At 39.9% G+C, this 13,768-nt stretch overlaps 2 protein-coding genes across 3 annotated transcripts in view; one reads left to right on the forward strand and one right to left on the reverse strand.

Annotated features, from left to right (window-relative positions):
• LOC137239449 (NHL repeat-containing protein 2) overlaps window positions 1–13,768 on the forward strand; it is a 73,951-nt gene that overhangs the window by 11,914 nt on the left and 48,269 nt on the right. The gene's annotated exons all lie outside the window — the stretch shown is intronic.
• On the reverse strand, window positions 3,101–5,770 carry LOC137242036 (gamma-interferon-inducible lysosomal thiol reductase). Of its 2 annotated transcripts, XM_067769400.1 has the most exons (4): window positions 5,729–5,770; window positions 5,308–5,446; window positions 4,901–5,248; window positions 3,101–3,690 (listed from the first exon to the last, which is right to left on the reverse strand). In XM_067769400.1, exons 2-4 carry the CDS (start codon window positions 5,407–5,409, stop codon window positions 3,445–3,447), a joined length of 696 nt encoding a protein of 231 aa, XP_067625501.1. In that variant the 5' UTR covers window positions 5,410–5,446; window positions 5,729–5,770; the 3' UTR covers window positions 3,101–3,444. The 2 variants fall into 2 exon arrangements, with proteins under 2 accessions (XP_067625501.1, XP_067625500.1); XM_067769399.1 differs by having other exon boundaries at window positions 5,308–5,758.

A 13,768-nucleotide genomic window follows, 5' to 3' on the forward strand; every position in this document is an offset into this window, starting at 1 on the left:
CCTCCATTTCCGCTCTCGCGGTCTTTCCTGTGGACATTATAACCAGAGCAGGTCTGCAATGCAGATCTTGCTGTGAGTTTAGTCTCTTGAATCGCAGCAATGCGGATGTTGTGCCGCTTCATGAAATCGACTATATCCGTAATCTTCCCAGTTAGTCCATTACAGTTGAACTGCAGAATTCTGAAGTGCATGAGGGGTGACGCCGCCACTCTAGGGGTAAGTGAGGGGTGACTACGCCTAGGTTGTGGAAGGCCAGGACGCAATTGCTGTTGTGGCCTTGGGACTGGGCGCCCTTGGGCAAGCATTGGGGTACCAGGATGATTTGGGTTTGCGACCTGGCAACATGGCGCGATGAAACCCGTCGAGGGGTTGCCGTCGCGGAGACCAGAACATCTAGGAAAGTGGCACCACCCAAGGCAGGAGCTGCATTGAGCGGATGTCGCAAACCTATATATTCTGTGCTGGCAGACGGTGCAAACGGAGGCAGGGACTAAGAGTCTGTTTCCCTGACCTGCACGATTGCTGCCAGAAAAGAGGGGGTGAGAAGAAGACGGGGCAGGGGTTGATGCTCAGCATTGCTACCAGCTCTACTACGAAGGTAGTAGTTATGAGTGGTATCAGCTGTTTGAGTTGTTGGCGCCGTGGGGCGCGAGCAGCAGCGGGTACTTGTTGTGGCTTGCTGAGCAGCGAAGCTGCTGGAAGGTAGTGGGGATACTCTTAGGCGTAGACTACGGGACGCCCTTGGGCGTGAGCAGCAAGGAGCCACAAAAGATTTATAAAAGTTACGTGGACGTCGGGTTTTGGGATCAAGCCCAGAACAACCTGTCCGATGCAACCATCCCTTGCACGAGACACCCTGAACAGAGTATGACCGTCCTAAAAAGATTCTTTTCTGGCAAATGCAGCAAAACCATTTCTCAGGACCGGGGTCAGGAGACGGACCCGGATTGGGTTCGATACCTTCCCGGAGTAAGAGAATATGTAGCAGTCCTGCTGCAAGGAGCTGCTGGGAGGATGACAATTTGTGGGAGGGACGAAACAAATTAAATGGGGTCACACTGAAATGACAGTCTTTGGTCGGGAAAAATCCCGAGTCGCTCCGGTACATAGAACCGACTGCCTTGGGAAGGCATTTGCACCTCCAGAGTAGCAGTAGCAGCATTAAATAGGTGAGCCATAGCATAAAAAATGTATAGCATTTAAATACAGAACTTTGTCTTTTCTCGTGCTACCACTTATCTGCAAAAACTTCGAATACAATGTGGGATCAGAGGTGGCGATCGCTCCACTACAAATATCACTTTATTTTGAGTTTTTATTCCGACATTTGCCCCGCTCTAAAACACGACCTACGTAGCTCGTAGCAGAGCATAAGAAATGCTTTCACTTTCTTATGCTATGGCTCTGCACTAAGCTCCAGAGTAATATGGAATTTTTAATCACTGGCGTTGAGTTGTTGAGTAGCGTCAAAGTATAAAGATCCTAATTGCGAATATCAAATATATTAGCTTGCAACTAATCATGAGTTCGGGATGATATCGTTACATTTTAACGTTACGATTACTTTGTTACAACTGTGTTGGTTTTTTTATTTGTCCGGAATAAAGTATCTATAAAAAAAAAAAAACAACAAAAATTAAAAAAAAATAGGAAATTTAATTTTCTGGACGAATACCCTTTAAATGTCCATCTTTAGTTCAAATTCCTACACTGTTGAAAATATCAGAATTCAAAAAGAGTTACAGCTTACAAAAAGGGAATAGGAGCGTTAGCTTGCGCTGCTGATGGCATAGTCGTAATTACGATTTATATAGAAATAAAAAAAAACATTTAGAGGCTCATCATCCTCCTCAACTCCAATTGGAGCATAGGGCCTCGACCACCGACTTAAATCGTATTCTGTTAGGTGCGGTTTTCGGAGGTGCACCACGTCGTCGGCTTCCTTGTGGATTCCATCGTAATGCTTGTCTGGCTATATTTACTGGAGGTCTTCTGAGAGTGTGACCAATCCACGAAAATTTACGCTTGGTTATTTCTGTGGCAGCCTTAGGTTGATTTTTCTAGACCATAAGTTGTCATTTGAAATTCTTTCCGGCTATCGAATTTTCAGGATGCGGTGCAGACATTTATTAATAAAAACTTGTAGACGTTTCTGAATTAAAGTTGAGCTTTTTCATGTATCGCAAGCATAAAACAATACTGATTTAACATTCGAATTAAACAGTCGAAGCTTCGTTTTTAAAGATATTGGGGTGGACCTCCACTCGTTTGTCAGTTGCCCAAAAGCCATTCTTGCTTTGTTTATGCGAGACTGAACGTCCTCATCTGCACCGCTTTTATTTGAGACAATACTACCAAGATACACAACGAACTCGACTCCCTCGATTTCATTTTCGTCAACCGTAAGCATTAATGGCCTTGATGAAATACTATACCCTAGCGTGTTAGGGGGTCAGAATATACCCGCGGTAGGTATGCCTGTCGTAAGAGGCGACTAAAATACCAGATTTAAGGAGCTGTGTAGCGCAACCCTTCAGGTTGCCAGCGCAATATATAGCTTCTCCAGACCCAATTGTCAACCTCACCTATCCGTGGCGAATCCTGTTTCACTAACAGACGAGGCTCAGGCGACCCTAAGCTCCTCATGGGGAGGGAGGGGATGGCCTGAAGGTTTAATGTGGCCACATAAATCGTTCCCGAGATGGTCGGGCTAGCACCTTAATGGTGCTGTGGTACCGGAGCATACCGAATCTGTATCCGGCAAAGGACCATCACATCGATAACACTCCAAAGCCTTCGGGGAGCAACCTTATCGCTACAACAACAACAACTATGAAATACTATAGCCGCATCTTATGACTTTCGTTTTCGCTGTATTGATGCTTAGTCCGGCCTCCTTTGCACATGTCTTGACAGCTTCTAAATTGTGTTGAAGGTCAGTACTTCTGTGACTTAGCAGACAGACATCGTCTGCATATTCTAAGTCCCCTAGCTGAGTGAAAGGCGTCCACTGTGGGGCCGGTGATGCAGCAACTATACAGGGCAACGTTTGTAATTTTGCTAGTACGTGTATAAAGATTAACATATAAAACTTAGTGCATGTTGGGCTAAAAGCAAAATATTTGCATGTTTGTATATTTGATCAGTAAACGCATATAGTAAATATAAGAATATCTATACACATCGCAAGTATAGTACGAAAAAGTTTAATATTTTAATGGATTTCAAAAAAAGCTCCAACTAAATTTAAACTCCGCACTATACTAATGATGCTTGTGTTTACATTGGTTTCGAAGAAGACTTAAGTAGTAGTAAAAGTGATTTAGAAAAAAATGTGTAAAAATCATTTTAAACGCAATACTTAGTATAGTAAGTAATGGAAATACTCATATTTGTAGCGTGGCCAATTAATTTGTTCGTTTAGGTTTTTTCTTACATCCGCTATCAGTCACAATATTCCTTTGCTTTCTCCGTGTCGCCGAATATTTTGCATACCTCCCCTAATAAATCTTTTAAAATAGCTGGTTGTCGATTCTGATTGCCATCTAAAGTTATAGTCGGTATAAACGTAACTGGTGGCCGTAATGCAGTTGTAGCATCACCATTAAGCTTTAACAATTCTGCACCGTGGTCACTATTGAAGCATTTTTGTATAAGATCAGTATTTTCAATGCCATACTGGCGTGCACACTGTAAATAAAAGAAAAATGACTGATAAATTACATTTAGTAGATTTATTTCAAATATTTTGAAACTCTTTATTGCACAGAAGCAATTTATAGGATAAAATATACCCCAGCGGGTTAGGGGATCAGAATATACCCGCGGTAGGTATGCCTGTCGTAAGAGACGACTAAAATACCAGATCCAAGGGGCTGTGTAGCGCAACCTTTCAGGTTGCCAGCGTAATATATAGCTTCTCCAAACCCAATTGTCAACCACACCTATCCGCGGCGAATCCTGTTTCACTAACAGACGAGGCTCTGGCGACCCCAAGATCCTCATGGAACTTGGGGATAGGGAGGGAGGGAATGGCCTGAAGGTTTAATGTGGCCACATAAATCGTTCCCGAGATGGTCGGGCTAGCACCTTAATGGTGCTATGGTACCGGAGTTTATCGTACCCGGCAAAGGACCATCACATCGATAACACTCCCCAAAGCCTTCGGGGAGCAACCTTATCGCTACAACAACAACAACGACAACATAGGATAAAATAACTTATGCCGGGTCTATTAGTTCCATTAGGAGTCTTCAACATTTTTTTTCAAACGCCTCTAGAGACCTGCCAAACGTTCCATACGCAACTAGGCATTCATTCATATTTGGTGGTTCCACATTAAAATTAAAAAGATAATTTGGTAATTCTTTACTTTAGCTCACAACTGCTAAAACTCGTCCAAAAATATCGGGAGAGGTGTCAAAAGACCCGCTTTGGACCCAGGATCCGAAAGCGGAAATTGGAAATTTTATTTTTTTTCGGAGATATTTGGAAACAAAATTAAAAATTTTCATGTGGTGTTGTAATTTTGATGATTTTGTCGTACCCACAAGAAAAACTGTGGGTAAAAGTGTTTTGCGCGGATATATATTTGGTCTCCAAACCGGTGTTGGACCCACACAGGGTAATTTTTTATAAGCGCGCGCGAAGGCCGCCAATGCAGAAAGTTGTTCTGCGAAAATATACTATGGTTTCGGAGCGCTGCGGGGCCATTTTGCGGTTTTTTGGAAATATCTTTGGAATTTCCGCATTCGGATTCGTGGTCCTGGGATCAAAACGCGTCTTTTGACACATCTCCCGATATCTGCACGAGTTTTAGCAGTTGTGAGATAAAGTAAAGAATTACCGATAATTTGTTTGTTTGGTGTGTACTAAAAAGCAACAATTTCAAAAATCATACCTTATGCATTGCTTCCTTAGGATTTCGGTTATCTCGTATCATACATGCTATCACATTCAAACGTTCCTGTGCGTCCTCAATTGCTTCGATTGCACAACCGTGATACATATTGCCTTCACATTCGACATTACCATGTTGACAATCAAAACGATATGTACCATCTGGATTAGTGAACGTTTGTGCTTTACCATATGGCACCATTTGTATATCCATTAGTGGTGCAGCTTTTTTAAACGCCGGTAGCAATTGCTTAATTATAAAATGTTTGGAATCACCACATAGAGCTTCATAAAAGACGGTCACTAATACCGGAATACCAGGTAAACGTTTGTATTCTGATTGTGGCAGCTAAAGTACATAAGTCTGTTAGGAAATACACTCATTCTCAATTAACAACAGGTACTTACAGTCAATATGGCATTTTGGAAGTACAGGAAACGTATTATCAAATAGATTAAAACAGAAATAATAACTAAAATTATTATACGTTTGCGTGCTACCGTAACCATTGCGTTTCAATTGTGTACTTTTGTTCTTGTAGGCTGCCTAGTTAAATTATTAATATATATTCATGTGATATTAATTTTAATTGACTTTATTATTTATGTGCAATGAAAAACATCGCATATCGCCATGAAAGCAATATTGCGGCAAATAGACTAGAATTTTGTGTTTTCTTCTCTTTAAAATTTCACGCTTATGTGCATGCATGCAATTTGCTGCATTTATATCTATTACTTTTGTTTTTTTATATCGTTAATGTCGTACATATGTAAAAGCAAAATATTTGCTTATTGATACAAAGTTTTAAACAAATTTGACAATCACCTGCACCATAGTCATGATTCCATTACTAGAGGTTTGTTCTCCAACTGACAGCAGAGCTTTGACACTCCCAAATTCTAAAATCACTCCGGGTTGCATTTCTGTAGGAAGGAAAAGGGGGAATAACTTTTCCCCATGATGGTAAGAATGGTAGTAGACTAGTAAGAAAGGTAGTATATTAATAGTTATCAATTTTGCATTTTAAAGTATGTTTACACGTACAGACGAAAAAAATAAGTACATATGTATAATCGTATTACTGTTCCTGAATAATTGGCCTCTCTTCGCTGCACTGCACTAATTTTTGCACAAATAAAAAGATGATTGTTTAGTTTTTGCAAGACGTTATAGTTTCAGTTTTTAAAATTTTCTTTAGTTATTAATGATTTTACACAATTCACTTTTTACAAACATTTAATACTAAATGAAATTAGTTTCAATATACATACATATATTCAAACTAAATATATGTATGTACACGATCGGTGTGCAAAGATAACCAAAAGAAGCGCGCCCGCGATTGCCGGCTATTGGTTTTTGACTAGTTCATTGCAGTGCATTACTCAACTCAAAAAAAGTTATGAATTTAAAAAAAAAACACCGTTTTTGTTTTCAAAGTGCTGAAACTGAAAAACTACAAAAAAAAACTTTAAACATTTTTTTGTACTTTTTCCGAAAAGTACATTTAAAAACAAATTTAAAAAAAAAAAAGATCACAAACGGTCAATTTTTGAAAAAGTTATAGCATTTTGAAAAAAACACTGTTTTTTTTTAAAATTCATAACTTATTTTGAGTTGGACATCGCTTAGCCCACTCCGGGATTAGTGGGGATGATTGCAGAATTGAAGATTTTTATGAGAAAAAAAAAAAAAATGGCGAAATTCGTAAAATCTCGAAAAACTGAAAAATTACAAAAAAAAACAACTTTAAAAATTTTTTTGTATTTTTTCCGAAAAGTACATTGAAAAAAAAATTAACAAAAAAAAAAGATCCCAAACGGTAAATTTTTGAAAAAGTTATAGCATTTTGAAAACAAAAACGGTTTTTTTTTTTAAATTCATCTTTTTTTGAGTTGGTTGAAAAAATTTGAAAAACTTCTGAACAACGTCTTTCGTAAGCTAGAAAAAGAAGAAAAACTTTCAGCCAATTCTAAAGGGGTCGGGTTCAAAATTGGTCGAAATGGGATGGAATACCCCATATGTACTTTGTATTAATTTCTTACAAATACATAATTCTTGTATGCTCACATTGTCCATTGCTCTAATTCGCCATGTGGAACAGGAGCAACACTTTTGTGACTACATAAACCCTGCATCAATCTTTTACGTCTCTGCACAGAACCCTAATTGACCTCTTTCAACCGAAACAATGGCAACCCAGATTTTCCCGTTATGCCCACTTAAGCGAGTGCCTGTCAGAAAGAAGTCAATACACTTGTACTTGTACACTATGACCTGCACAGCAGAAATCGCAACTGGTGGTGCTGCCACTAAATTGTAATTCGTTAAAACCCCTAAAGCTGCGCACATCGGTGCGTTATCGATAACCGTATCGGTAACCTTATAACGGCTGATTTGATCAACCTTATGGGAATCAATGTAATCGATTATTGGTGCCATATCGTAATGCTAAGGTCGTATCGTAGCCCACCAATTGGTTTTTGGTTTTTCGCCATATCCATAACCTAAAAATATTTGAGTTGGTGAATTTAATAATACGCCAATTACACGGCTCAACTATCCTTGTGCCAATTACCAATTTGCACAAGGATTTGACCGGTGTGTGCACTGGTTGCGCTATTTGCGCAGAGAACTGCGCTAAAATCAAAACGATTTTAATATTTACACATGTCTGCAAATATTGCACATGCTTTTTTCTTCGTGTATGGTGAATCTTACACAGTTTACCTGTGGTTCCTGATAATATAACATCAGTAATTATTGTTAAAAAATGTTAATATCGAAGGCGTAAGGACCATCTCTAGCTTGTAACAGGAATTCACACAAATTTAATAATAAAAAATAATTTTTTATACAATTAGAACACATGTTTCATTTGTTGCGCTCATGGTACAATGTACCATGGTTGCGCTAGTTGAAAAATGAATATTGCGCAGTGCTGCAATGAGTTGAGCTGATCTTTCAATTAAAATATATATTTTATAAGTACAATGGAAAATAAACGCCTCTGGTGCGAGTTTTTCGACTTATACCGTGAATTACCAGCACTGTGGAAAATAAATAGTGACTTTTTATACAGTTAGTGCCTTTTTTATAGAATTAAAACACATGTTTCATTTGCTGCGCTAGTTGAAAAATGAATATTGCGCAGTGATGCAATGAGTTGAGCTGGTTTTGCAATTAAAATATATATATTATAAATACAATAGAAAATAAAATCTTCTTGTGCGATTTTTTCGACTTATACCGTGAATTACCAGCACTGTGGAAAATAAAGAGTGGTTTTTTTATGCAATTAGTGCCTTTTTTACACAATTAAAACACATGTTTCATTTGTTGCGCTACTTTAAAAATGAATATTGCGCAGTTTTTGTGCCGTGTATGTCAAAATTTTCATTTGCACCATGTATGGGCCGTATAACTTGTAGATTTTATTCATTTTTTTTGGATACGTTATGACTAAGAGACTTATTTTTTGTGGAATATGTTTGTAATTTTGGCGTTTTCTTCATATTTATGAAATTTTCACGATTTTTAGGTTAAGGCACCATTAATCGATCACAATGTATCGTATAGGGTTACGTTAGGGATACGACTACAGCGATACGACAAACGGCACCAATGACCCCGCTTTAAACCCGTGCATAACCGGCAAAATACAATAGCGTGGTTAAAGGGCCAATTAATGGTGACTTAGAACCATAAAACCATAACCAGATAAAACAGCTGATCGAACCTACCTTATGGAAATCAATGTAATCGATAAATGGTGCCATAACATAACGCTAACGCCATAACCATACCATAGCCAAGCAATTGGTTTTTGGTTTCTCGCCATATCAATAACCTAAAAATATTTGAGTTGGTGAATTTAATAACTTTTTGTAGATTATATTCATTGTTTTGGATACGTTATGACTAAGAAACTTATTTTTTGCGAAATATGTTTGTAATTTTTTGCGTTTTCTTAATTTTTATGATATTCACGATTTTTAGGTTAAGGCATCATTAATCGATCACATTGGAGATGGTTATGGATAAGGGTATGGTTACGACTATTGCGTTAAGGGCCCATTACTCATACTTAGTATAGACTTGACTTGACTTGGCGTAAACTTGGCAACTTAGCCACGATTATACTCCACTTAGCGCATACAATCTGGCACTATAATCAGCTGTTTTCCAGCTGTCATTTTATTTTGAAATATTTCCTAAAAAGTGGCGTTTTAAAACAAAGTTAATTTTGAGTACTGCAATTAATTTATGAGTGAAAAATTAATAAATAAAATAAAAATAAATGCCAATTTGTATGACAAAATGTCAAAATGAAATGGGAACAAACAAATGGCATCTCAAAATGTAAACGTCACTTAGAACTTACATACAAAATCAAAATTCAACAGACTTCTAAGTCAAGTTAAGTGTTGCTAAGTTTTGAGTAATCAGTAACATGCAATGTTCATTTAACAGAACTGTAAGTGATAGTTCTCAAGTCAAATCAAGTCTACGCTAAGTATGAGTAATGGGCTCTTCAGGGTTAAGAAAGTATAAGTTCGGCACACCCTGTGCTGTAGCTAGTTATTTAACCACTGCCGCTAGATGGGTCTCATAAGCATTATCTAAGCGAGGATAAGCGTTATTTTTTACGCGCAAACGTAAACGTATAGGCGTGTAAAAAAAAAGCCTGGTGTCGCCGTGTTCACTGTTTTTCTGCTAGCTCTAGCTTTTTTCTTTGCGTAGCTAGTAGAATTATGATTAAAGCACGGTTTCCAGATCATATTGTAACGAGTTTAGTGAAATTCCGCTTATGAAACCTTCTGCTAACGTTCGAATCGCTAAATTGTCAAATAAATAACTCCAATATCCAGTAATGCAAAATGGTCTTTATTAGACTACCTTGAGAGTACTTGTACTTCACAACTAATTGCGTGTTTAAATCAAACTGATAATTGACTACTCAGCTTGCGCTGCTTTTATACTCTCCGTTGTTTCATTCGCATATTTCTACTAAAGTCTAGACGTTTCGCCCTCTAGAACTGATGTATCTCCTGCTTGGTAATTGAGCGACATATATGCATGTGCATATGTGAGAACCAACTTCGCCTGATGAACACAAGTGTGTGCGTGAGTGATTCTTCGTCGCCTTTTATGTACGTGTGTAAATGGATTAAATTCATGTGTTCATGTAGTGACAACTTGCTTGTTCTGTTGTTGTTGTGCCTTTATTTACTAACAGCTTAGTGATGCTAAAATTCGCCACAATATGAAAAGTATAGTTTATTGAGTAATCAATAAAATATGTTCAACTCATAGTTGAGAAACATACACAAAATACAATGTAATACTGATAATATATAACAAAGTGTTTGCTACAAAGTATATCATAATTTGTACTCTAACACCCCGACTCGAATTATAATATTTCTAAACCCATGTTTTTGCAAGGATAAATATGCTTTTCTTTGAATAGAGCTTTTGTCAGAATATCTGCATTGCTTACAGCCGAAACTCTTTCTCAGGACATGTAAAAGTTTCTTCAGTTGTCAATGGATCATCGTGCCCACCATTAGTACCAACTAAACAGACAGAGTTCTGCTTTTGTCTCAATCTGTCTGAACGTCGAAGTTGAATTTGCTTATTTGGACTAAGTCTTTCTGTCTGATTTCTTAGCTGCTCATCCACCACTTCATTATCGTTCTCCTCGACGTTGATGCTCACCAGCTCATCCCCCACTTCATTATCATCACCGAAGGCAGATGAAAAAGATTCTTCAGCATAAGGTTGTTCACAATTCATTTCGGTTTCAACTGTTCCTTCAAAGTTTCTTCATCAAAAATTACATCTCGGCTGACATCCACTTTCTTTGTAATTGGATTCATTACTCTATATCCTTTAGAGTCTTCTGCATAGCCAATAAAAATTTGTTCTTCTGGCTTATAGTCCCACTTGTAACATTGTAAAGCAAATAGAGGGGTCCCTAGAACACAAAGAGTATGCTCTGGGTGCCTTTCTAGACATCGAGGGAGCTTTTAACAATGTCTTACCGGGGTCAATCGAAAGAGCTCTGGTGGGTTTAGGAGTCGAGGCGGCTCTGGTTGAATTTATTAGCAAACTTCTATGCGGCAGAATTGTCGCAGCGGAGTGGGGAGGGGCCATAATTAAGAGGAAGGTGTGCAGGGGCACGCCACAGGGGGGTGTCCTATCTCCTCTCCTCTGGGTTGTGGTAGTCAACGAGCTTCTTGTGGAGCTGGAAGCCAATGGTTGTCGGGTGGTTGCCTATGCAGATGACCTCGCTATCCTAGTCAGAGGCAAATTTCTGGGCGCCCTGCGCGATGTTCTTCAGGGCTACCTGGATACTGTGGCTAGGTGGGCTGAATCATGTGGATTGGCGGTCAACCCGGGAAAAACGGAATTGGTCCTTTTCACAAGAAGATATAAGGTGCCCGATTTCAGAACTCCCTCGATTGGAGGGGTACCGTTGGTACTTTCTGATAGGGTTAAATATTTGGGGATTATTTTGGACAAGAAACTGTCCTGGAGACCCAATGTGGAAGATCGGGCCAGGAAGGCCGCCATTGCCTTGTACTGCTGCAGAGGAGCTATCGGAAAGAGATGGGGACTCTCGCCAAGAATAGTACACTGGCTTTATGAGATGGTGGTCAAACCGATTCTGCTATATGGGGTGCTGGTCTGGTGGAAAGCACTGGACACGGCGAGCACCTCCAAAATGTTAGTGTCAGTGCAACGGACGGCGCTGATCGGTATCAGTGGCGCTCTCAGAACAACGCCTACCTTGGCACTGAACGTCATGCTGAACATATACCCAGTAGATATTGCGGGAAAGGCGGCCGCGGCAAGGTCGTTGGTCAGGCTTCGTGATATGGGATATAGACTTTCTGACCGCGGACACTCTAGCCTTCTTACCAGTTTCGACTTCATCCCGGACAGAACGGACTACTGTATGCCGATAACAGCTCCCTATACAACCTTCACCCCAGTTATTCCAGAGAGAGAGGATTGGGGAAGAGGAATTATCTGGGGCATGGGACCGGTTAACTTGTTCACGGATGGGTCAAAGCTGGATGGAAAGGTTGGTGGGGGGGTCTTTTGTCAAGAGCTAAATTTAAGCCGCAAGTTTAAGTTGGCTGATCACTGCAGTGTATTCCAAGCGGAAATTGCTGCGATTAAGGATGCGGTGGATGGAATGCTATCCAGTGCTACCACGGTTAGGGAATTTAACATCTACTCTGATAGCCAATCGGCTATCAAGGCCTTGAGCTCAACTACAGTGCGATCGAGGGTGGTCTGGGAGTGCCTGACCTCGCTTGCGATTGCATCGAATTATTTTACAATTAAGATTATCTGGGTCCCGGGCCATAGTGATATCCCGGGTAATTGTCAAGCGGATCTCTTAGCCCGCATCGGTACAACTGAACCGGATGAAGATGGCTGTAGGGACTTCGGGATCCCGCTGGCCACCTGTGGATTGCTCCTCCATAGCTGGGCCTCGAATCAGCTCAGCAAACGTTGGGCGGATACCACGTCTTGCAGGGTAGCAAGATCTTTCTGGCCGAAAGTGGATGGCAGGAGGTCTGCTGAAATAATTGGGTTCACTAAGGCTCACCTATCAATGGTCATTGGGGTTTTGACAGGGCACTGTCCCATGGGTATCCATGCGGTACGTCTCAATATACTGGAAACTCCATCCTGCTGCAGCTGTATGGAGGATGATGAGGTGGAATCACCAAATCACTTTATGCTTGATTGTCCAGCTTTTGCCAGAATTAGGCGAAAGTACTTCGGTCGCGACTCACTTGGATCTCCCGAGGATATATCCAAAGTTGAGATCGGTATCATTCGGAGCTTTATCGTTGCTACCCAGCGATTCTCTAAGTAGCTGGATCTAGGTCACCGTTATTTTTGGTGTATGTGGTACCACAACGGACCTTCGTGTTGTCCAAGTGAGCTATCCTTATCAGGGCAGCTACCACCTAACCTATCTTATCCTATAGTCCCACTTCTGGCGTTTCTGTTTAGGAATATGAACAAGAGCAAGACAGCCGAAAACTTTCAAATTTGATAAGTCAGGTTTCTTACCTTGCCATAGTTTTTCTGGGGTACACGCCAGAATAGAATGTGGAAATCTGTTAACCAAATACGCAGCAGTGTTGACAGCCTCACCCCAAAATTGCTTCGGAAAATTCCCTTGTGCCAAAATTCCACCAGCATACGATTCATGTCATCTGCAACCCCATTTTGCTCTGGGTTGTATGCAACGGTAGTTTGAGGTTGAATACATGCTCTCTTTAATTCTGCGCTCAGTTGGTTGTTCAAATACTCCTTACCATTATCAGTTCTGATAATTTTAATTCTGCACCCTGTTTGGTTTTGAGTTAACATCTTGAGCTCCTTGAAAACTTGTGTCACATCTGATTTGGATTTGATGAATCTAACGAAAACCTTCCTCGTGAAATCATCAACAAGCGTAACAAAATATTAGCTCCCACTGAATGATGCTATTTCCATTGGACCACATAAATCGCTATATACCAATGCTAACTTTTCCTTTGTCCGATGACCTTCTATCGGAAAAACACTTCTTCGCTGGTTCGCCTTCGCACACGGAATATACACACCAAGAGTTTTTTCTGATGTGAAATCAACGCCATGTACCATGCCGTTTTTTAATAAACCGATTGCGTTCGAATTTAGATGTCCAAGGCGCTTATGCCATAATTCATACGAGGCCGTATTTGTCATTGCGTTATTCATGCGCCATGTTGTACATTGAAGCTTATACATACCATTTACCTTTTCAGCTACGCCTACAACTTTTCCTTTTTTATTTAAAATTGTACAGCC

The sequence above is a fragment of the Eurosta solidaginis genome, chromosome 2, assembly GCF_040869045.1.
Source record: "Eurosta solidaginis isolate ZX-2024a chromosome 2, ASM4086904v1, whole genome shotgun sequence".
NCBI lineage: Eukaryota > Metazoa > Arthropoda > Insecta > Diptera > Tephritidae > Eurosta > Eurosta solidaginis.